Genomic DNA, 25,831 nt, shown 5'->3' on the forward strand with positions numbered 1-25,831 from the left:
GGACATGGATGAAGAAAATGTTTTGGTCCACCTGCTAAGTCAAATTTAAGTTACAATATATAATTTTTGAAGGAGTAGTACCTGAAATACACAACTTTTTTATTCCTTAAATATGAATTATTTTAGGGAAGAGTTTCCTAATGCTAATCATTTAAGAAGAAACATTCAAAGAATAAGCTTGCTTATCACTGTAGTAGGGTGAATTATGCTGCTCTTTTCACAAATAAGAACCCCATAGAAAACACAGATTCTATACAGTCTAATATATACCTCTGAGCAGTCACTATTTTGCAACCAATAGGAGTTTACTGTCTTAATTTTATCATATATGTGAAGAAAAAAATCATTAAAATTCTTAAAAAGTCAAAAGAAGAAATCTAAAATGGAAATAGGATCAGTTTTAAGCCAAAGTGCTAAGACTCTCTTCTCTCAGTAGTAATTTAACATATTTTCTTTTGATGCACAATTGGCTTTCCTTTTATAAAAAACATACTGTCTTAGAAAAGCAAATAAGGACTAGTTAACTTATAACTTGAAGGCTGTAAGTTTGACCTGTTAGTCAAAACCTACTAGTTTGAGTGGACATTTTCACTGATATGAATAATCTCCATTTTTAGCTGTGTTTTGGTCATCTTTGTGTTTGGATGAATACAGAGACTTGAATGTGTTCACATGTTTATTCAAGCATAGATTTTTTTTTAACAATTAAAAGAAAATAATCCACTATTTGAACTGAGACAAAGACAAAAAGCCTACCTTCTCTGGATCAACTGTTGTAATGACCCACACACAGTGTGCATTATCTTCATATTGGACTGGATAATTTGGTGAGGTGATAATTCCACTTGGTCCACGTAAATTAGAACCACATGTTCTAGCTAAAATGACAAACATCAAGTCATATGCTTTTCACCAATGGCTTTTTACACTACACACTTCATAGTAAACTTTGCAAAATCACCATACAATTGCTAAACAACTACTTCTTGTGAAATAATTACAACATTATGCTGATATATTCTGTTACAGTCTGCCTTTGAAGGAGTTTCATCCAGTCAGAAAAATCCTGAGAAGTGATCTACAGAGCATGGAAATTTGATTTTTCTGTTAATCAACCTAACATTTATTCATATTACTTAATTAGTGTCTTAGTTAAAGATGCTAAAACCAACAGTCCAGGTCACACCATTTCTAACTACTTAGATACATGCCAGTCTTTAAATACCTGAATTTCGAAATTTATTAGCATAATTCCCATTAACTTCTGATGGGAAGTCAAACTCTTTCTTTACACAAGATTCAGTGCTGGTAGTGGAATGCCTCAGGAAAACTTACTCATTCTTTTCCTGAAAATTGGACTAAAGCAGCTAATGTAATTCTGATGATTTGGAAAATTATACTCTGGGTTTTTTTTTTTGTTGTTGTTGTTGTTTGTTTTGTTTTTGTTTTCTGTACCTGCCTCCATTTTGAAGAATGGAATAATTTCCTTACCTCACTGAAATGTTTTCTGTGAAAATGTCTGGCTATCTTTATGGCAGATACTGTCTTAGTATAGTTCCATGAATTTCAATTACATCTTAGACATCATATTTAAACCTTCCTTAATGATCTCTCTCAGCAGAAGGCAAAAAAAACCCTCATCCGCATGGGTAATCCTACCGAAGTATCAATGGGGAACATTAAAAAGCTGTCCATGCACTTGATGTGGAAAAACATAACCCTTCATGCCAAATATATCACTATATGCTACTTATTAGCTATACAGAAACTTGGTATGTATCTACCCAGCAAAATATATTCTCTCAACTACTCTAATAACAAGAGCAGACACATGCAATCTGAAAGAGCTTTCTCACCCCAGCAACCAGTAGAAATCTCTAGCATCTCAAATAGCAGACAATTATTACTTATTAATTTATAATTAATTAGTCCTGCACAAAGTCTGCAACAGCAGGCACTAAAGCAGAGATGCAACCTGATGGTAACAAGCCTTTGAATATAGTTTGTACCTTGTCTTCTCTAGCCATACACTAGGGAAAAAAAAGCCAGGACTCCTCTCCCAGGTCTCCTTAGAATATATTGCAGTCAAGATCTGAAGTTGAAAGTTTAGCTACAGTTTTGAAAGTACAGTTGAGCAAACTAGCTTGCTTTTTTTTTTTTTTTTTGGAATGAGATTTTAATAGAGATGTCACACTAATATATCCTGTTTTGTTAGTTGTTTACTGGAGGGAATAAAGCATAATAAAGATTTGAATATAATATATTGGAAGGAACAGCTAATTCTAATAATAACACACAAATAATTCAAAAGCCAATAGCCCATTTCAGCTGAGCGTTACTTTAGCCATGCATAGATTATTAGCAAACAACAATAAATTCAACAAGAGTGGGAGGAAAGTGAACGATGCAGTTTTATGAACACATTACTTCATAGTAGTGTGAAATCAAATACTAAGAAGATGTATTTAGATTTTTCATTTAGGTGTAACCTTGAATACAAGTGAATACATTTAATTTTTTCTTTCCTTCTATATTTTAGATTGTCCATTTAGATTGTCCATTTATATTGGCATGCTATTTAACATGATCCATGTTTTATAGCTTGCAATAGTAAGGATAATTTGCGAGAACATCATTTATGTCATCACACAATTTAAACAACCATTCTTGCAGCAGGAAAAATATACCTTTTTTCTCCAGTGTTATGGTGGCTGACTTCTCAGGAACGAGCATTAGTGCCCTCCTGTAAAGCTTTTTACGTTATAGTATGATGACTGTATTGTTCTGAAGACGAACAATGAGTTCCAACAGATGAATAAATTCCTTTATTTGTAAAAGAACAATTCTAAAGGTATGCCAAAAGTCATCCAAATTCAAGTAAAAGAAAATTATCTGTATTAAACCAGCTGCAGCTGGTCAGCTTACATCACTGAGAAATGCATTGGGAAATGCACTACAATAATCCTTCTATCAAAATTGTTTTCCCCTTAATACACTCAGTACAAAATGCACTTAACCTGGAAAAACATTAGCAAGATTTTTGTGCAAATAAGCATGCTTAAGTAGTGTTACATGTGAATAATATTTAAGTTTTTTTTCATGTATTCTGGAAGAAATGTTGGTTAATTTATATTTCTTCAGCATGAAATTCCACTGTGATCTCAGGAGAACATGTAGATTAGATTCTCAGAAAAAAAAATATACCTGCAAGAAAGGTAATCCTGTCATCAAAGGCATATCTCTTAACTTCCACTTGATGCAAATTTAAACAGCATTAAAAATAGCCCTAAGAAAATGACATTATGCAAACATGTGCATAATTTAGCAATTTAGCATGAATTTAGCAAAAAGCGTATACTGTGTGAGAATGTCAAGACTTCATTTAGAATAGTTTAACCTAAGCATAGCTAACTTAACCTAAGCAGATCCTAATTAGAACATATTTAATATGACAATACTACACTACTAAATGGAAATTAGTTCCTTAAACTGATATGTATGCACCTTTATCAGCTTTTTTAAAACTTCTTATGCTACACAAGGATCTTTGAATATACATATGACGTTACTATGGTTTTTGCTGCATTTCAGAAATCCTTCAATTACATTTCTAAACAAAAATTATAAGTTACGCTTTCAAACTTCAGCAAAAATTCCGCTGAATGCACTTACCACGGCAAATTGGCCTGTGGTCACTCCAGGCAGCCAGTGTATCTGTCACTCTTTGGCAAGTGATGCTCTTCGAACCTTGCAGCACATAATTATCTTCACAGGAAAACTGTACACTCGCACCCACCCTGGCAGAATAAAAGGAGGATGGAGGAGAGAATTGAAATATCCTGTATATAAGAAGGCATACTTCCAGCTTCATTGAAATTTCGTGATAAAATCTTTATCAGCTTTAGTAATAAAGGGATTTAAATATAATTGTTACACTTATTGTTAAAACATATTTGAAGCTTACTAAAGCAAAAATGTTTTGCAAAAATATTTTGCAAAAGCATAATGATAATGTCACCTTAAATTTATTTTCAAACTTTAAATTTTGCTCTGTGGAATGTTTCATAACTTTATTTCATTTTTCAAAGAATTTCTTACTGAACAGTACTGATCAACTATTATGTAGAGTATACAGTATACAGTGAACTAAGTGTATGTCAAACAGGGCTTTCCAAAACAGCATTAAAATTTGAATGAGATTAAAGTTTGAATGAGATTATACAAATCTGGGATGTCTTTAAAAAAATTAATTCCATTAGTGCTTGATGCTTGTGTTGTTACATGCAACAAGTTCAGAATGGTGGAAAAAGCACCGGCCTTTTCTTTCAGTAGTTCATGAGAAATGCATAAAATTCTTGCAGAATAAAATAATTTTCTTTTTTATTTCTTTATTTTATACTTGCCACAATATTATCCTTCAGTATATTCTTAATATCTTCAGGTGAAAGGTAGACTAAGCAACAGTATAAATGCATACCTAACATTTACTTTCAATTAGCGGTTATTGTATAGGTAATATTTAGATGTCTTCATCTGGACATTTTGATGCTCTGAATACCTTTCTTTGAAATGCAATTGTTTTTATACATATATGTACATATATATAAAATATATATAAACAAAATAAACTCTGAGCATTTTTTTTATTATTATTTTAAGTTACCCAGATGTGACAAATCAAAAGTTACCTAGCTGCGAGAATCAGAGACAGGCCTTTAAAAATCATACTGGATTATTTTTTCCTCTAAAATATAACGATGTGTGAACCAGATGGAAACTTCAACTTTTCCCTAAACTTTTGTGTTGGCTAATATTATGATGTTAAAGAGTACTAAAAAATTGGGCATCCACATAAAAATAAAGTAAACAACTGATATGAAATATGGACTTGCAATTCCTAATTTGTCATACTTTACTATTTCCTCAGAAGGGAAAAAAAAAAGGCAAAAAAACATGGAAGACAAATCGTCTGAATCTTCTTAAGTGAAGGATTTCAGGATTAGAACAGGTGTTTTCATAATCACATCATTTTAAAAATATGAATCCTCAACTGATACATTTATTTTACTTATTAAGTTAATCCATGCGATTACAATGCTATATTTTTATTAATATTTTATAGCATTTTCTTCCAAAGCTCCTAAAACAACATATATCTAAAAATAAATAACGTGAACTTCATATATTTTACACAATTAACACAATCTTTTGAAATGTTTTATCACAAACTGAGACTAAATAAACTATGCTGACCGCATTATATATAAATAAGTATATAGTTAGCACAAGCTAAGTTGAATTTAAAGAACAAGGTGGGAATGAAAACAACTCAAAAGCTACTCAGGGTTATAATTAAAGGTGGAAAAAAGCTTGAATAACAACTCTGAGAACTGACAAATATGACAATGTTATTTCAGGATTTCTGATAAAACTTCAGCTAGGCTGCAGAGTAGCACTCAGAGACGCCACCGGAATGTCTGAGACAGTGCTGAACATGGGGACGCTGCGCACTAAGCGGGCTTGAATACCAGCTTGGCGGCATCCTTTGTGGAGCAGCTATTGTTGAAGCATCGGATTTCTGCCAGGAGTATGACAACTGACGCTTTGTGAAAAGCATTTTAATGTCATTTTAATTCTACCAAGGCTGACAAACATAAAAATACTGAAAGCCATATTCAAAAGATATTCCAGAAGAAGCTACTAAATTCTGCAGAATGGAGGTATGGACTATTGTGTTATTGTGTACATAAGAAAAGGAATTAATTTTTTTGCAAATAACTGATAAAGTAAGCTTAAATGTCAAGTTCTATCTAACAGACTGTAAAACTCACATCCATAAATGAAATGCCTCTAAGACAACATCAAGAAAACATGACCTTAAGCTGTTTCTTTTTTGCTTGTTTTCCTACTTTGGCAACTTTTGTTTGTCTATTATTTTGATGGAATGAAGACTGAATAACGAAAGATGTGCGGATATAAAATTATTCTATAACACATCCTCTGCAGATAGCTGAATGAAGACACATACTTTTAGGTATTTTAGAGAACAATAATCAATAATGAAATTTTTAGGTGAGCTGAATCACCTTAACTGTTTATATTTCAAACAAACAGATTTATTTCAAATAAGATCTCAGGGAATGGGATGCAACTGGGCCACAGAGTTTGTATTAAGAGTCCTTGTCCCTTGAGGACAAGTTCGGAATTACCTAATCCCACGATTTTCTGCCTGATATTTTTCAATTAAAAAAAATGGCACTTTAAGAAAGAAAGTACTTTGATATGAAATTTCAAAGGAATTTATTAATTCAACCCATTTTGTAAATTAATGCTTTTAATTTCTTTAATTCCTATCTTTATTCCCCTTGCCACTGAATGCCACTGCGCACACTGAAAGACTTAGGTCTGATCCTGTATTCTTAAAAATATATTTTAAACAGGGCGGAAGAAATGACTTTCCCTTTTTTTTTCTTCTTCATCTTCTTCTTCATATTCTTCCATTTTAATTATGAACTAAAATTTGAATCAAATCAAAATTCTGTTTTAATAAAGAAGGTGAGGTCTTGACTGAACTTAACCATGTTTAAAGAGAAAAAAAAGAAAAAAAAATCTAATCTAATACTATATTATACTAAAAAAAAATCTAATAGATTCTAAGCTAAAGGAAATACATTTAATTTTAAGGGGTTTTTTAATTAAAAAAAAAAAGTGGAATTGTGGAAAATTAGGGCCCTTTCACCATATCATATGCATCACGTAATATCTGACAGCAGAAATACTATTGTATATATCCATTCCACACTTAATTAAAAACTATTACTTTGAGAAGCACCAAAAATAAAATGTGATACAAATCAAAACCACATTGATTATATTCTCATCATCGCTGCAAAGTTTCAGTAGCCATTTCTCCCTCACACTGAATCCAGATATCTATAGGCTTGTCTGAAATCACTGAAAACCACATCCACTACTACCTGAACTGAAAGTAGTAAAAGCATGGCAAGAGAAGGGAATTAAAAGGTTAACATTTCAATATATTTTTGTTAGCTTCATGATATTTGAATAAATGCTATTATTATGCTGGAAAATGAACCCCCTTTCAAAGGACCTGTCATCACTGAATCTGTAGGGTCTCAGGCTGACTTGAAAATAAACCTTCTGTCTTTCCATCAATCTCACTCACTACAAGCCTTTCAGTAGAGTGGAAAAGCTTTTGAATAATGTGTATTTTCAGATGTTTTAGTTACGATTAATATCCACATGCATTATTCTCCTGACAAGAACAATAGCTCCTTCTGGAGTCTTTACATAACTCTTAAAGGAAATGAGGGTAAAAAAAAAAAAAAAAAAAAAAAAAAAGGAAGAAGAAGAAACATGGCCTTTCTTTTACTCTCCACTCTTCACTGAGTGTTTATTTTCTCCACTTTGGAGAAATGTAAACAGCAGCATTATCTCTTCCTTTAAGACAGAAAACTTTAATTGCTATTTTGGATAAAGAAAAACTAAATTCCAGTTGAATTCTCTATTTAAGCTTCAAGCTAGCTATATATAATTAAGAATTAGTTTTAGTGTAAGGAAGAAAGTTACTGCTGTGCAAACTATTTTCAGATAAAAATTTTTACGAGCAAAATACGATTTTATTCCTTCTCTCAAATAATACTTAAAAATAGAGGACAAAATAGGGATATAATGCAGGGAGATAAATAATAGTGATTAAATTATATTAACAGGCTTTATTTATCTTACAGGACATTGCTGATATTATTATTTGAACATCTTACACATTCATTTATCACCATAAACACTGAAATACAACATCAGGTGAAATTAAAGGCTAATTGGAGTAAAAGAAGGAGGGGATTATCCTTATTCTGTCAACTGATTAAGTGTTGGCCATAAATAGGTTCCAGACATTTAAGTTCACATTAACTCACATTCATTCCTAAGAGACTGTGTTCAAAATACAGTTATGGATGATTTACAGGATTCCTCAATCTTAGATGCCAGTAAATACCTTAAAACATATGTTGAGATTTAATGTTTTTTTTTTATTAGAACATTAGAAAAAAAAATCTTCCTGAGATTTTCAGGTACTCAAAAGATTTTTTACTGCTAGGCATGTTTGGACTCACATGTTTGGATCTGCCTTTTCTGGTGGGGTCAAAAGTTGTGTTATTGAGATTTCTATCTAGACCACTCAATAATTATTTATTGATTTAATTTTAAAATAAAAACTAAAATTATTTTAGAGCACTTTCTCTTCCAAACTAATCTTTCTAAAATTTTTAAAATTTCCATTTCTGTCACAGTCGAAAGCCGAGTCTTCTTCCTATCCCCTTCCAATTCACAAATGCCATTAGACCTGCCAAACGTTGAGGATGTGCGGGAAATGCCAACATGAGTCCAACATGGGTTGGATGCTATACAAATAAGCATCTTCTTCTTGGTGATACAAAAAATTAAGTGTGCCTACCTGAAGTCAGAGCCCACCCTTTTCCCATTTTCAGGAATTCCAGGATCAGGACATGCATCAGATGCGACTGCATCCCCACCTTGGGTCACTGCAAAGTAATGTAAAAGAAAATAAATTGTAAGTCAGTCAGTCATTCAGCTGGAAGGATAATTATTCACTTCTGTATATTCTTTTCCATGACATGAGTTTAACAACTTGCACATTCATAGTTTTGTTTGTTTGTTTTCCTGAAACTATATAAATATAGACAGAATATTAAGACCCATATAATTGATTTTTTTCCCCATTGTCAGACACCTCTTTACACACTAGTATCCACATCTTGCCTCAGACAAATGACATTTCATGAAGAGACCCTTTGAAATATTCACAACACACCACTATGAGAATATGATAGCTTAAAATAAAATCTAATTTAAGCTTTTGCTAAGAATCCAGTTTTACCTTTTTTCATCCTAATTTGTAAGAAGATATTTATGCAATACATGGAGCTACAGTTTATTCATCATAGAGGTAAGACATAAAGTAAAAGGCAGGCACAATACCATATAGATATATAGAAGACTTAAATAGATATATGCTTTTTCTCCACCACATATGCACATTTATGTCCGTGCATGGTTACACATCCTCTCTTTTTGCATTTCCTCAGAAGACTTGTGGATAACATACTTCATCTTAAAACATCCAGCTCAACCAGCTAGTAGCTCATCCTAGAGACCATCTCTAGAGACCATCTCTAGGTATGTCAAGGAAAAGAAGGTGATCAGGAGTAGTCAGCATGGATTCACCAAGGCAAATTCGTGTCTGATGAACCTGATGATAGCCTTCTACGATGAGGTGACTGACTGGATGGATGACGGGAGAGCCGTGGGTGTTGTCTACCTTGATTTCGGCAAGGCTTTTGACACAGTCTTCCATAACATACTCACAGGGAAGCTTAGGAAGTGTGGACTGGATGAGCGGACAGTGAAGTGGATTGAGAACTGGCTGGATGGCAGAGCCCAGAAGGTGGTGATAAATGGGGCCGAGTCTAGTTGGAGGTCTGTGGCCAGTGGTGTCCCGCAGGGGTCAGTACTGGGCCCAGTGCTCTTTAACTTGTTCATCAATGACTTGGACGAGGGCACAGAGTGCACCCTCAGTAAATTTGCAGATTATACAAAACTGGGTGGAGTGGCTGACACTCCTGAGGGCTGTGCTGTGCCATTCAAAGAGACCTAGACAGGCTGGAGAGTTGGGCAGAGAGGAACCTCCTGAGATTCAAAAAGGACAAGTGCAGGGTCCTGCACCTGGGGAGGAATAACGCCAGGCACCAGTACAGATTAGGGGTTGACCTGCTGGAAAGCAGCTCCGCAGAGAGGGATTTGGGAGCCCGGGTTGACAACAAGTTAACTATGCGGCAAGAAGGCCAATGGGATCCTGGCCTGCATCAGGAGGAGTGTTGCCAGCAGAGGGTCCAGTGTAGAGCCATGAAGATGATTAAGGGATGGGAGCATTTGTCATATGAGGAAAGACTAAGCCAGCTGGGCCTGTTTAGTCTGGAGAAGAGAAGGCTGAGAGGAGATTTCATCAACATGTTCAAGCACCTGAGGGGTGACTGTAGGGAGGATGGGGCCAGGCTCTTCTCGGTGGTGGCCAATGATAAGATGAGGGGTAACAGGTGTCAGGAAATTCCACCTCCACATGAGGAAGAACTTCTTGACAGTGAGGGTGACAGAGCCCTGGAACAGGCTGCACAGAGAGGTTGTGGAGTCTCCTTCTCTGGAGATCTTCCAAACTCGCCTGGATACCGCCCTGTGCCATGTGCTCTAGGTGTCCCTGCTTGAGCAGGGGGGTTGGACTAGAGCTCTCTAGAGGTCCTTCCAAACATGGGAAATCCTTAAAGACAGGGCAGGATGTTATTTCTGAATTTCCTGAATAAGTTGAGTTGGAATAGGTTGAGTTGGAATATTTTAGCTGGAAAAAATAAATTACGTAAGACTGAGTGGACTGTGTTTGACAGTATTACCACTGAAGGTGATGAGAAATTAGATGCTAAACTTGGCTAAATTTTCTGCTCCAGGGTATGCTTTCAAATTCAATACAGTGGCAGAAAGAATGGTGACAAGCAAGATATTTACAATTAAGAGCTAAAAAACTTTATGCCCTTCTAGCAGCATCAGGAGCCATCAATAAATCAAATCTGAAGTTTTGCAGGAGAAAATTAACAGAAATAAAAAGCTGTTTTACAGTAATAAAGAAAAATAACTAAGCAAAAAGCTCTTGCAAGTTTCAGAATGCCTGAGATTGTTCTTTAAATAGAGAAACTGCAGCAACTGTGGTATCTTTCAGCACTTTACTGCTTTTTGCTTTGGCAGATAGAATGTTTTAAAAAGATAGAAAAGAAGATAATCCACCTCCTTCGCCACGTGTCTCTTCTGTCCTCTTTATTGTATTGTATAATGTCTGTTCTAGAATCTTTAAATGAGGTGATAAAATCAGTATGAGACTCTGAGAAATTTGTTTCTAGACACAACTGAAAACAATACCTTGGCTGTAAAATAAGATATTTGAGTTAAAAGATTATTTCCTGATAAATAAAAATACACAACCATGGTACAAATTCAGTTCATATGAACAAATGTATAGGCCTGGCTTTTACCTTCTGCCTTCCCAATGTCTTCCCCCATCTCCCAACAGATGGTGGTGGTATGACATGCTCTCATAACAAAGTAAATCTAATTCCCTGTAAAAACTGCCTGTCTGATCCTTTCTTTGTGGATGGGAAGAAAACGGGAAAAAATCTCAAATTAGTGAAACTTTGTATTATTTTAGTGGTTCAGAGACAACCACTCTGATATGTATATAAACATACTTTAGATTCAGATGTGCTAAAACCTTTACCTGTCAGTACTTTGCATTTTCCTAGAACTTCAAATATCAATATTCTTTATCTTATAAAAAATATGTTTTAGGTTCATTAATGTACTGAAAACAGAAGAAAAGATGCCCAAGTGAATCCCTGTTTGAGCCCCCTCCTCTGTTTCAATCCTGTCTCTTTTCTGTCTTGTCCACAGTGGTGCCGTATATTATCCACACCACTATATCTAGTAGTGCTGTTAGTAGGCCATAACAGAAAGAGGAGAAAGAATCATCTTTGATCAGAACAGTTCAATTCCAGAATATTTAATTCCTCCTGTCTCTTTTTGAAGCATGTCTCAGCATCTCTTCTGCTGTTTACCCAGTCACACATCCAATCTTTCGTTATTTTGCCTTTTCCTTTAATGAAGAGGGCTTTGTGTAGTCTTGAAAAAGAAAACATTTGTACCTGTTTGTAGTCTTTCAAAACAATACTACAATGAGCATTCATTTACCTAGGCTGTTAGGAATGGTTTCGTGGTTTTCATGCCTTTCCACTGATATTGCCCTCTATTACAACAAATATGTTATTTTTATTTACATTCAAAGCTCATTCACAGGTAACTGTATCCCATATAATTTTCATCTTAGATTTTCAAATTCCCAAGCACAGAAGGTATTAGGAAAATGTGGAAAGTATTTTTTTTTTCCTTTTTTCATGTTTGCAAAACTTACGTAGAAATATGGCACTGCTATACCCTAATAGCATAAAACACAAACACTAACAATATTCCTCTGTATTACGAGTATAAACTAAATATTTACAAGTCTGTCATCATGACAAAGAAATTTAAGACACTGTCTTAAATCACATGCCTAAATGTGTTTTTGACTTCTCAGTATACCTTCTGTGTTTATCTCCATTGCACATGGTTGTTCAAGGAATCATTAGAAAATTAGAAAGCAAGATTTTTGCCTTCTAGCTTTTGCTTTCTAAGAGTCTGAGTTTAGAAAGGGCTTTGATGCCCAGAGTAGGGAGAAGAGCGAGCAGAGCAGGAATTTTAATCAGGTTTAAGGACTTTTTTGAAAACATCAGTTATTGTGGAGTTTAACAGAACTTAGTTTTTCTCTTTTCTAACAAAGGATTTGAGAATATCAAAGAGGCTTGAACCAGGAAATGTGTCTTTGGTATGGAGATGTAGCATCCTCAGCGGACACAGCTCAACTCTGGAGCTTCTCAACATACTGTGCTATTAAATCCTACAAATGTTATGTCTTCACATGCCTTTCTGCACAAATACTTAAAGAGGGGCTATGTGTTCGTTGACATGACAGTCAGCTTTTCAGCCTATATATATAAAAATATATATATACTTTCCCCCTCTAACTGAGAATGAATGAACACGTTTGATGTTTTCTCTCCTGAGCTCATGTCCACTGAAGTTTCCATAGCCTTGGCAATAACACTTTACTTGGTACGTAACACCAAGAGCTCTTTTAAGATGTTTCATATAATCGAGTTCAAATGCAATGGTGCAGGAGAATGACTGGCAGTAACCATAAGCAGAAATCAGACTTAACAAAAAAAAAAAAGTATAAACAAAGTAAAAAAGTAATAAACAATTAGCAGATGCAGTAGCATCCTGATTTAGATCAGCATTTGAGGTGCATTTAAGTTTAATGAGGGAACAATATTAAACAGGAGAAAAGGATAGCACAATCCATGGTTCATGCAGCAAGATGAGTAGCACAGGCTGTCCTCTGCTAAAATACCTCTGATAAAATACCATTTCTATTCTGGGCAAGCTGTCTTGCTTTAAATGTATTTGGAACCTGAATTTTCTTTAATAATCTACTTATTATCAGGTGAAGCATGTGATTAAGTAAGTGCTTTGATGGGTGGGACTTTGAGGAAAAAATATTTATGTATAAATGCTGCGTACTACATATCCTTCTACAGTAGCCTTTGGATTAGCAACAAATATTTGGTGCTTTGTGCTTCGGGCTGCAACATTTGTAATTTAAGTATAGCTGTTCTTGGCATTCTGGTTCATCATTTGCCCATTCTCCGAGTGATATTATCAACCTCTATATTCTGAGAAAAAAAAAAAAAAATCCAGGCACACCTTTCTTCAGGAACACCATTCCTTCAATAATTTGTTTTGAATACTTATCAAATTCAACCAAAACTTGCAAGAATCACCTACAAGATGGCCTTGTCAAATACCGCATGGAGGTTAAAAACAATAAAAGACACAAAAATTCTCTGTGGAAAGGTATCCTACAAAATTGGAGCTTTTCTAATGCAAAGTGACAAGTTTGTAAACTCAACAAGACTTGACGATGAATGAGTACTATATCTCCTTCTCTGCACACAAATAAAAGCTGACATATGTAAATATCAATCTCTTTCCAGCCAAGAACTCACACATAAGTGCAATGACACTGTATTAGTGAAATAAGGTAATGGATACAGTAATTTATGTATTAGACACATCTTGATTATTCTTAAGCTCTTTAAATTCGCCTTTAATTGCATTTAAACATTTGAAAAGGTTGATACGTATTTCAAAACAATAACAGGTTCTAAACATGATTTGATCATTAAAATTATGCTTTAAAAAGGAATCCTATACACTTTAATTATTCTTTATTAAGCTTACAAGATGCTATTTGTTTCCCAGGGAGATTAGTAATATATATAGTGGAACAAATAAACTTATATATTGCATGTCTTGAGATGACAATATTGAGAGAAATATTAAAATATTAAATATAAAATATTATAATTGCATAAAATAATTGAATGAACTAGGTCTATTCTGAATTTAGAAAGTTGGAATTAATGGATGAAAAGGAAGATTTTAGGATACATATCTCAAATTCATAAGTACCCCAGCAGGTAGAATTAACGGAATGAAATTTTCCACCATAAGCTCTTCATACATGGTAAATTGTCAATTATCCCCAACCTGGGGATAATTTTAAGCTTTCAAAGTTTTTCATTTCTGTAGATCAAAGTGAAAGAAGAAATTTGAAGATAATTTTAATGACCAGACTGTATATACAGCAGAAGAGTTTTTTCTGTTCTCAAAGAAAATTTATTAGGTGACTTATAATTTGTCAGAGTTATTAGAAGCACATTATCTTTAGCTATTTCAAATTAGCTACTTACTTACTTAGCACAAAGTATAACGCAGCAAGTTACAAGTATGACCAAAATAACTTGCTTTATAAAGTATGTATTTGCATATATCAATCTGTGTTAGATTGTATTTAAAATATAATAAATGTACATTTAAATATTATTTAATATTTCAATAATTTAATAATGATAACATAATCAAACATTGCTAATATTAATAAATATTGATAAAAGAGGAAATAATTTTACCTGAAAATATGCACAAAAAGTTACTCAGTTATGCAACATTCATCTGGTTTTAGTTATTTCAACTACATTAAAAAGTGATAACTTATTTCGTCTTTTGAACTCTTTATCTAACCAGAGGCACAAAAGCTCCCTTTTTTGGTGTTTTTGGTGTGTCTTTTGCAGAAAGACATACACGATTGATGATAGTTATTAAGTTGGAACTCTTAATAGTGGAATGCAAGAACATGTTAAGGTTATGCAAAAGAAAACTAAGGTTTTGCTCACTAACAGTTAGTGCCTTAGAATTAAGATCACAAATTTGGCACAAAATGCAGATGTGAGTAGAAATAATAGCTGCAACCAAAACAGCAGAGTAAAAAAAGTGTATTCCAGATGGACAAAGAAATATAAAAGAAGCTATGTGTTTTCCATGCAAATTCATCCAGGCATCTGGAACAAAAACACCTATATACCATACTTGTCCTATGAACTAATTCTATTGCTTGAACCCTAGAGAACAGAAAAATTAGGTCATGATGAAACGAGAGGACATAAGTACATAAAGCTGTTCTGGGCAATCACAAAAACAGAGAGAGGGAGAGAGTTATCCTAAAGTTGCCCAGGTGAACCTGGGCCCAGTACACACTTCCACACAATGCTGTGCTTCTTCAGGTTCATTTAAAAGTCTTCCTAAGCATTGTGCAAAATATACAGAGCTGGTAGGTTGCATTTATAATTGTAGATATCCAGTGTTTCCCAAAATAAAAGTACTTTAGCTTGGTAAATTTGTAAGGAAAACTTAATCATCATTCTTGCTTTAAAAATTGAGATGTATTTCCTTTGCATTTCTGCAGCAGAAGTTAAAAAAAAATAAAAACAAAACCCCACAAACACCATTTTCCCACGCCAAAGACAAGCCTGGTGGATGTTTTTGAATAGCACTTTCACACACTGATAAATTTAATAATCATCCCACTGGGTTCCATCTTTAAACAGTTGCCTAAAATACAGGATCTGGGGAGTTTATCATATATTCATGGCACTCCCTTCCTTCAACAACAGGGTTGTATTCTGTTGGTAGCCCTTCAGGCCCTAACCCAAACAGCTAGTGTGTCCCAAGTATCCATGATATTCCTTAGTGATCGCAAGGCCTGAATATATGTTGTCCTTATCACAGAATCCCAGAGTCACAGAAAGGTTGACGTTGGACTTTTCTAGTCCAACCCCCCTGCTCAAGCAGGGACACCTAGAACACATGGCACAGGAAGGCTTCCAGGTGGGTTTGGAAGATCTCCAGAGAAGGAGACTCCACAACCTCTCTGGGCAGCCTGTTCCAGGGCTCTGTCACCCTCACTGTCAAGTTGTTCTTCCTCATATGGAGATGGAACTTTCCGATAGCCATTACCCCTTGTCCTGTCCCTTGTACTCCAGGTGCCGCCTTACCAGAACTGAGGAGAGGGGCAGGATCACCTCCCTCGATCTGCTGGCAACACTCTTCCTGATGCAGGCCAGGACCCCATTGGTCTTCTTGGCCATGAGGGCACATTGCTGCCTCATGGTTACCTTCTCATCAACCAAGACTCCCAAATCCCTCTCCGCAAAGCCAGCAGGTCAACCCCTAATTTGTACTGGTGCCTTATATTTGTAAAAGTGTCCTTTTTTTCCATTGCTCAAAAGTCAATCAGCAGCCAAACAAAAAATTTTATTCCTCATTATGTTTTGTTCTGTTTTTATTTCCTGAGGGAATTTGACTAGTTATTCCTTCCACCTCCCTTTTCAGCAGCTGAATGTAAGATTTTATTCCAGCCTAATGAAGCAATTTAAGACTGGTCTGGGAGCTTATTAGTCCAGCTTCTCTTGAAGTTGTAAAGAGGATGCTCGCTCATAGTGACATCTGTTTTTCATTCTTTCACCTTGAACAGAACAACAATTGAAAAAAATATCCTTTCACATAGTAAAATAATTCCACGTTTGGGAACTGTGGGGAGACAGTGTCAAATATTCACCTTTTTAACTTAACTAAACATTTCGATTTTAGCCCAATTAAAATATTGTTTAGACTGTTGAAGTGAAAGGGCGAGTTTTAGTTTTAGAAGTAAGTTATAATTTAAATAGCTTTTCCCTGTGAAATAGAATATATTGGGAAATGGAATATAGATTCTGTTTTCTTCATTTCATATAATTCCAAAGAGTCACACAAGACACAGTTCAGAACCAGATTCCTACACCATATATAACATTTTTGGGCAGCTCTGGGGTCTTCTACATTCACTTGCAGATGTTGTGAACCTCCTGAGACACTGTTTTGCTCATTAATGGAAGGTGGCTTCTTGAAAGATAGACAGTCCTTTGCAAATTGAAGACACAAGATTTTCATAGATGTTGAATTCATCTGACACAGGGAACAAACTGACCCTACATAAACCAGGACAAACAAACTGAAAGTGTGTGTCTCATTTCCTTCAGTGGATGATCCATACAAAACCAAGGGATATTACTAACAAGCACTGTTAACCAGAGTGCTAGAAACATCTTTGATGGTTCTAGAAAGCTGAAATTTGCAAGTGAGTGACTCAGTCCCTGGTGGGTACCTGCAATTTGCTAAGATGGAATGTATATATTTGCATTTTATTTGATTTAGTGAAGGAATTTACACCCAAAACTATAGTGAGAGTACATTAAGACTGTAAAAATTGATCAATCATTCATTATGACTTGCCTGAACTTAGACCATATCCAAGCCTTAAGCAGTACAAACTTGTTTTGTGTTTTTATTTTAATTTATGATTTATGGAAAACACCAAATTAAATTTAAACTAATTGAAAACCTAAATTATGTCTTTACATTCCTCAAGGCCATGAGGGGACGAAAAAGTCCGTGCCATGTCACTGCATAACAGACACATTTCGAGGTCTTTGTGGCTTTTTTACGGTAAAGCTGTTTAAGACCCACTTATTGTCACAGAGTTCTTATACAGCTTAAAAAAAAAAGTGTTAAAAAGATCAGTTTGTAAAACTTTAGTCATTAGTTTGAATACTACCTTTGGAATTCCAGAGTTTCTGCAGGTAATCATATTTGTGTGGTCTTTGCAAAGAGGAGAATTTGGCTTCAATATGTGTCATCTCACCAATCCTGAAGAAGTATTTTACTCTGTACTACATAATTCTCAAACACCAGAAATTCAAAGTCCTGACCACAGCACCACAATGAATAAACAAAAATATATTAGATAAAAATATAAAGAATATACTGGGATCAGGGTGTAATACAAAATTGTACATTTTTTTTTCCCTCTAAAAAATAAACACATTACCATTTTTCAGGCTATATTGCATGAGGGAGAAGAAAAACTTGACAAGACAATATTGTAATTTATCCTTTGCAGATAAGCTTTGTGTACAGCACAGAGTAAATAGCATCCTTTTTACAGAGCCACTTCATTCAGAAGTGTAGGAAATTCAGTAATTTACTTTGAAATGACAGAAGTGATCAAGAGTCAGTAGTAAAGAGCAATTTTATGTGATATCCAGAAGCATTCTTTTAAAGCAAAATAAAGTCAATGAACATTGTTTTGTCTCAGTGGCTTAGAAGCTTGGAAAATTCCATTTTTCACCAGTGTCAGGTTATAAAGTCATCCTAAAAGCTATTTATTTGTAAATATATACCACTTTATAACACATCTTATTGATTCAGAAGGCAGTCTTTTATTTTTCCTTCAAAAAAAGCTATCTGACATCTTATGGAGTTCTTTTCTGCAGTCATGAAAGTGAACATAAATCTTAATTTTCCATAACAATTAGGGTTAAAATGATTGTGTTTAAATAAAATCCTCCTTTCTAATTTGATATTTAATATACATTTTAAAATCGATGTTTTACCTGCTTTTTCAGTCTTGTAACTGATATTAAATTCCTGGCTGACTTTTTGAAACAAATGTTGGATAGCAAACTGGATAACAAATCCTAAGAGGTTACAAAATAATAAGTTGTGGACATAATGCACTGATAATGTAATTTTTTCAATGTAACCTTTGGAATTTCGCATTGAATTGATATGTATTGGTCCAGCGTTCAAAGTTAAAAGAATTTAATCCAAGAGTCTTTGACAAAGAGCTTAATGTAAAGTAATTGTGAACTATGGTATTGGGGTAGAGTGCTGTATATGTAAATGAAGAAGGTGATGGATATTTAACAGGTCATTTTCCTGTTGTACCTTTGACTTGTTTTTTGTGACCATTTAGGACCACATCTAAAGTAAGGCCCTGGTCGAATATAGAAGCTCATGACCAGAACTACTCTTGAGATTTCCTGATAAGTTTCTCTCTAAACCTGGAGATACTTTAATTGTGAAGGGTCTTCACTTTTTCACTTTTTAGTTTCCTCTGCTTAACAGCTGCAGTTTTTTACCAGACTAAAACTGACATCTCTTAGCAGTCCCCTTGACTGCAGTATGCATTGTAGTGTCTTTCTGTAACAGTTGCAGCTAACAGATGTAGCTTCAGAATACAACAAAGATATGACCAAGAAGACTGAGCTTCTCACAAATACACTGATTTATTTAACAGCTGCAGATCCATAGTTGAAGCACCCTCCAAAAAGACAGATCAGAGTTCAAATACCTTGTTTATATTTGTTAAAGCTAAGGGCTTTAAATTTCTATATAATGTTCACACCATAAAGCTGCTATCACATTGGTGTGCTCAGATCACTATTCTTTCTTGTTGAATGATTCTATCATGCTACTGAGTTAATCTCCTCAGAGATGGAAAAAAAAAAGTTAGCACCAATCAGAGGAGGAAAATTTTCTTTCTCCCTGGTATTTCACTAAATGGTCTTCTTAACGGGTTTTATTTCCTGGTGGGGTGGAAGAGGGAAGAGGGATCAATCCCATTCAGTTCTGGAATGACAACTCTATTTGTCTTCCTGGAAAAAGGGCACCAAACTGTGAACTGCAAATGGATCAAACTGCATCTATTCCATTGAATAGAAGATTAAATTCATATTTCTGGCATTTCTGTCCAGCTGAACATATTGTGCTCTCAATGACTAAGTTAAAACACAGCGAACAATCAGAGTGAAACTGCTCACTCAGAGTACTGAAGTACTGATATTTTCAACATTGTATTTAGCTGGCTAGCATAACTATCAAAAGTAGGCTAGCTTCTACAATTTTAGGTGATGCAAAATCCACTCAAGAAATAATAAAAATATGTTCCTACTAAGCCTTGCACTGTTGCAATTGTAGATGATTGTTGTAAAGGACATCTTGATCATTTAGGTCCACAAAAAGACCTAAATGTTCAGAAGCAGCATTTACAAGGCTAAGCCAAAAGGCAGACCATCATCATTATCAAGCAGAAGTCAGGGTTTTAGAAGTCCCAGCATCTAGTTCACCCACATTTTCATCCTAACTACCTGGGAGTTAAAATCCAGTAATAGAATATACCAAACACTAACCTATACCCCAAATCCCAAATTCACCTCTGTCCAGAAAACTGAAGAATGAAACACTCAGTAAAGAAAACCACATGTATCTGTCATCATCCCTCCTCTCCTGATTGAGTATTTAACCACACTATGGGAAATGGAGATTTAATTTGTCTTTGTTCAAAAGGCTAAAGCCCATCTCTTCTATGTGCTTGCAGGATACACCACCATCACCCAGTAGTCTTCTCCACATCTTCTCTGTTTTATACAAACTAGTGTTGAGATTTTCCTGTAATAGTCATAGGAGGTAAGAGCCACAGCTAGAGGTAGGAGTCTGCAGCTCATTCAGACTCTGAAAATTTGCTGGGCAGATCAGAAGGCTGCAAATACTGCCCCATTGCAGGGGCCAAAGAATTTTCCACCACGATGAAAATTGCTGAATGACTCTAAAACCAAGCACCTGTACAAGGTTGTGGAAGCAGATCAGTGCATAAAAACTGTCTGATCAAGTCACTGTATGTTGTTTTTTTTTTTTTTTTTTTTTTTTTTTTTGCTATCCAGATCTGGTGTTTTTTTGTTTGTTTTAAAGTCTCTAATCTTATCTAGGAAGCTGCTTATAAAGAAAGATCTAAACTGCCTCACTTTAAAGCTCTGGCCAGCTCAGGGGACCATCACAGCTGTGAAAGGAACAAAAACAGCCCTTTGCCTACTGGGGAATGACTGACTCCAAGAAGAAATTCTATAAAAACAGTTATTACGTAAAACTGTAATCCTTGAGGCAGAGACTGAAATCCACACTTCCCCCATCCCAGCTGACTGCCAATACTTGGGTGAGAGAGCCCGTCTCGTCCTCCCTCTCTGTTTCTCAGAACTTGGAGTGTTTTGTGCGAAGTACATCTGTTCAGAAGCAGCCAGAGACTATTCCCACTGCTATCTGCCCAAATCTATTAAGAGAAAGCAGTGATCTCTGCTTCCTTAAGGGTATCCAGCTCCAGGAGAGACTTTTTGATTGAGAAACCTTAGCATATTGAAGCACTTGCTGACAGCTTTGTAAAATGCCTAGCCCCAGAGATAGAATTTATAGCTGGCACATGCTTGTTATAGCAGTTCTGTTACTGCATGTGCTTTTCAGGCTCTTACTCTTCAGGAAAATGATTAGGACATTCTGTGCTTTTATACAATTAAACCAGATTCAGGAAGCATATGGAAGTTTGTATAGAAATGGGAATCTCAGTACCTTTTTCCTCTCTTAAAACTAAAATTGAAAAAAAGTAAATGTAATTGTTTGTGTTCCTCACTTTAAAGTCTCCTATAGCTAACAAGATGACCCGAATCAACATCTAAATGCTATGAATCTGCAGAGTGGCTATTATATGACACAAAAGACAGATTTCTGCCTTTCAAACTGAAGTGCAAGAACTGGAGTCACAGCAGTACGCAATTTTTGTTGGCATTTGACTTAGGGTGGCACAGAACATACTTGAAACAAAAATATACTGCCTTGTGCCCTAAATTGTCTACTTGCAACTGTTGTAATTTGGTGTAGCATTCCAAAGGAGAAAAATAGTATGTATGTCATGGATAAGTGAACAAAATCAAAGTAGATTTCTCTGTATAAAAATACATGCTATAACATTTTTCTAATGCCCTAAAGTCTCAGTTTAAAATTATAGACAAATAAAATAAGTAACATCAAAATAAATGCCTCTCTTTTTGCACATAATGGTGTTTAGCTCAACAATATCTCATGGTCTCATTATCTTTAAAATATACATCACGAAGCTTATTTCAGCTTGACTCTTTTTCTCCCTTCACTGAGGTTAACAGGGTGGATGTCAGCTGCATTATGATCTGTTTTGGCTGTTCCCTACCACTCTTCTCACTATGACAATAACAAAAAAATAAATAACCTAAGAAGTAATTTATCACAATTTTCTGTGGCATCTATGTGTCAGATGCAAACCTCTATCTTGAATATGTAACCTCAATCATTCTGACAGGTCTGTTCATTCAGGTGAAATGCCAAACTGATAATTCATCCTTCTTTTTCCTCTTTCTTACATAAAGTCAGTGACTTCCTCATGTCAACCTGTTAACTCTTGAGGGAAAGGGACGGAGAGATTGCATTGACTTCTCAAATATATTCTGGTCCTGAGAGTGTAACTAACTCAGACAGGCTTTGAATAAGTAATGTTTTTTGGTCCCAGTACAAAAGGAGAAGAAAAACAAAACCTTTCTTCTGGGGTTTTTACTCACTAGTTGCCCTTTAGAAGTTACCATGCCTTCCTAGCAGCTGCTACCAGAGCTGCAAAACTCTCTTACTGTATAAAACTAAGATTTTATTGACAGAGTTGGGTCCCAATTGAATTTAGAGATTCCTGTTTACACCCATGAATGAAGGCATACTATCAGCAGACATTGCATTTTTCATTATATGTAAAATATTATTGTTTTTGCATCAATTTGTATGTTCTTTCCTTGTAGGTTATATGATGGCATTAGTTTAAAAACAAAACGAAACAGGACTACAGTTTACTTTTGATAAATTTTGAATAGTTTTTCTTGTAAATATGTTATGCAGATTCTTTAAAGTCTTCAACCTATACAAGGATCTTCCTTGCAGTCCAAGGTGCATTTTATCAGTGTCCCATTTCCAGCTATATCAGAGTAGCTCATACTTCCATCTGCATAAAATGGAGCTCATAGTAATTAATTGATAGAAATGATCAAATACTGTGCATGAGCCTTTTGAAAGTAATTCAGCATGAGGATGTACGCAAAAGTTATTAGCTTTTTCCCGAGATAACTTGAAACAGATATGCTGTAATATAGCTGCCGCTCCTAGAGTTTCTTAAAAATGAGAATTTTGGTTTGAGATCAGTTTGAGAGATGAATGCTTTTGCCTCTTTCTGAGGATGACAAGTTTCATTTTACCCATGACAGCCTCCAGCTGTTAAATAGAAATATGAATTGAACGCAGACTACTGATGTGAAAAGCCAATTTCAATGCTTTCACAAAAGGAACAGGTAAGATCTAGTTAGGCACTGATTGAAGCAATCATGTTTTATAGCTGAATTAGGATTTGTAGGACAGTGACCTCCACCCTAGTAAACGAAAATGCTTGACATACTCTTACATTACTTGACATCTGTGTAAATAAAAATGGCAGCTATGTCAAATAATTTCATTAATACAGCTGAGTCATCCAAAGCAGCATACAGCACCATTTTGACTCCGTAAGCAATGCATTTCAATCCCTTTAAACTGAAATACAGCTACTTATCAGAGAGATCTAAGAAGCACTGTCAATTAAGGGTAGATTTTATGTCTTCTTTCACACGTTACAAAAGACAAATTGTATCCTGCTGGAAATCCTCCAGACTCAGAATTGTCCTTGGCATATGAGGACAACTATTACCTGGGTTTTCTGTCTTTTTCACTTTGCCCCAGGACCTACTGGAACCAGGAAGGGCAGCTGGTGGGCAGCAACTCATCTCACCTCCAACCCAGTCATTTCCTGGAGCTTTGCAGGGGCCATTAGGAAGAAAGTGTCCTCCACCTTTTTTTTTTAAAAAAAAAAAATAATTTCGCTAGATCCTATATTTTACATCAAAACTGTGAACTTGAATCAATTTTTCTATTCTCTATCAAATGCAAAATTTTCTCCAGATTGCATTTGTTCCTTGGGGATTCAATCAAATTAAGTGAAGGCTCCCTGCTCAACACAAAATGAAAAATTTATTGATGTAACCACATAAAATGAACACACATATGTAGACAGGATATAATATAAAGTGAAACACAGCATGAATACAGAAATGACATGTCATGGTTGTCTGTTCAGAGGATGTGAGTTCTTACTTGATTCCCATCTCTATATTTTTCATTAATATAGAATTTCCATTTCAGTAGGTTGAGTTTTGTTAAGATTAGATAATGATAAAAGTATGTGTTTTTACCAGATAGTTTGTAGGTATTTCTAGCAAGGAACTCCAGTCTAGCAAGGAACTCTAGTTACTGTTTGAGAAGTAATTAGCAAAAATACTAATTTAATACTAAAATACTAATTTAAACTTAATTAAACTCCTGAAGGTTTCAAACTGAAATTCACTCTGAACTGAATGGATTCCTCACACTGAACACTTTATCCCCACCTAGAAGAAAGAAAGGGGTTTAGGATTCCAAAAATCTAACTGGATATCCACAACTTGCAGAAATATTGCACAATCTTGCATGATTGCAAAAATATATATTGCACAGCTAGAGATTTTGCTTCCACTCTAGACTGCAAGGAAATTAACTCTCTCCAGAGATACATGCTACCGAAAGCAAGTCATGCTATGACTACTTTACTGGATATGTAACTCATGACATTTCTGCATGCCTACCTCTCTTCTTTCCCAGTTTTATTCCACGACAATCTCAAGTGTGGTAATTGGTTTGTAGAGTTCCCCAACCTTCGAGGAGAAATTCTGCACACAGCGATGCTGCAGGAATGACGAGCCACTCTTCCCTGCATCTGTACTGAGATCTAGGACCTGTGAATTTCTTCTGTGGGTCTCCGAGCCCAGGACCCCTCATCCTCACTGCTACACTACACTCTGATTAGAGGTATTCCAAAGCCGTGCCTAGTTTATTCCAAAGTCGTATCTAGTTCCTGAGAAAATCAAAAAACTTGTCATAATTTATAGGGAACAATTCTATTTGAGTGGTTATATGGCACAAGCTAAAAAAAATGAAAAGGCTGTTGAAAGTTCATGCTGGCCCTGGCTGTCAGTTTTGCTCTTTCTGGGTTTATCCTGCTGAACTGGTCTCTACCCCGCAGAAAGGGAAAGAGGGGACTCAAATCTAGTTCTTCTGCTCAGTGCTTCGTTTTTCTGAGCATCAAGTGGTACATACAATACAATACAAAATATGTGGATAAAACATGATGTTGACAGAGACACTATTGATAAATCATTACAACCAGTTGTGACATCTGAGACTGCTAGTTTGGCAACACTAACAGGCATTATGCTGTGCAATTTTACCTCTCTGAAAACAGAAGTCATCTTATGCTTCTATATATGATGTAGAAACACTAAAATCTTTTTGTTGTAATGATTTTCAGTCATATGGCCAGTTTGGGGTGGCTGCATTTGATAAGGCCACAAATATTGATTAATTTAGACTATCGTTTTCTTTCAGTCATTTTTCCTTCTGACATTTTTGTTCTAAGTGCGACTTTCATATTTTATCTTTTAAAAAAGCAGAATTTTAATATGTAATTTCTTCTAGGTGATTTTTTATGCCAATAATGAACTGTTATTTAGATAAAGAATGTCAACTGGAAGCCTTTTTTGGTAACTGATAAATTATGTGATTTCATAACACCCATTTAAAAATTTATTACAAAGTCATTAAATGGATGTTCAACATAATAAGCTGTGTTGTAAGTTGGTAAAAAATCAGAAAGATTTGTTCTTGTTAAATAAGATGTGTACCTGTAGTTATTATGCATTTATATGCACCCACACAGAGGGATGAAATGTTTTCAGAGAATAACTAAGCCACCATGAAAATATAAAACACAAAATTTAAGAAACTGACTTTTAAAATCCTTTGTCTTGAAATAAAATACTACGAATTGCACTAAACCTCATCAAAGACAGATATTTTGAAACACTATTAAAAGCAAATAAAGGCCTGAAACTCTGCTGTCATTTGATGAAAAGTT

General features: G+C 35.1%; 1 protein-coding gene across 1 annotated transcript in view; it reads right to left on the minus strand.

Annotated features, from left to right (window-relative positions):
• Nucleotides 1-25,831, minus strand: part of CSMD1 (CUB and Sushi multiple domains 1) — a 994,655-nt gene that overhangs the window by 292,106 nt on the left and 676,718 nt on the right. The window contains exons 8-10 of the mRNA XM_088530602.1: nucleotides 8,477-8,564; nucleotides 3,673-3,797; nucleotides 757-878 (exon numbers count right to left, since the gene is read on the minus strand). Coding sequence (XP_088386728.1) covers nucleotides 757-878; nucleotides 3,673-3,797; nucleotides 8,477-8,564 — 335 coding nt within the window. The remainder of the gene's footprint in view (nucleotides 1-756; nucleotides 879-3,672; nucleotides 3,798-8,476; nucleotides 8,565-25,831) is intronic.

The sequence above is a fragment of the Tinamus guttatus genome, unplaced genomic scaffold (assembly GCF_059628265.1).
Source record: "Tinamus guttatus ecotype Peru unplaced genomic scaffold, ASM5962826v1 Tinamus_guttatus_pri_ptg000383l, whole genome shotgun sequence".
Taxonomy (NCBI): domain Eukaryota; kingdom Metazoa; phylum Chordata; class Aves; order Tinamiformes; family Tinamidae; genus Tinamus; species Tinamus guttatus.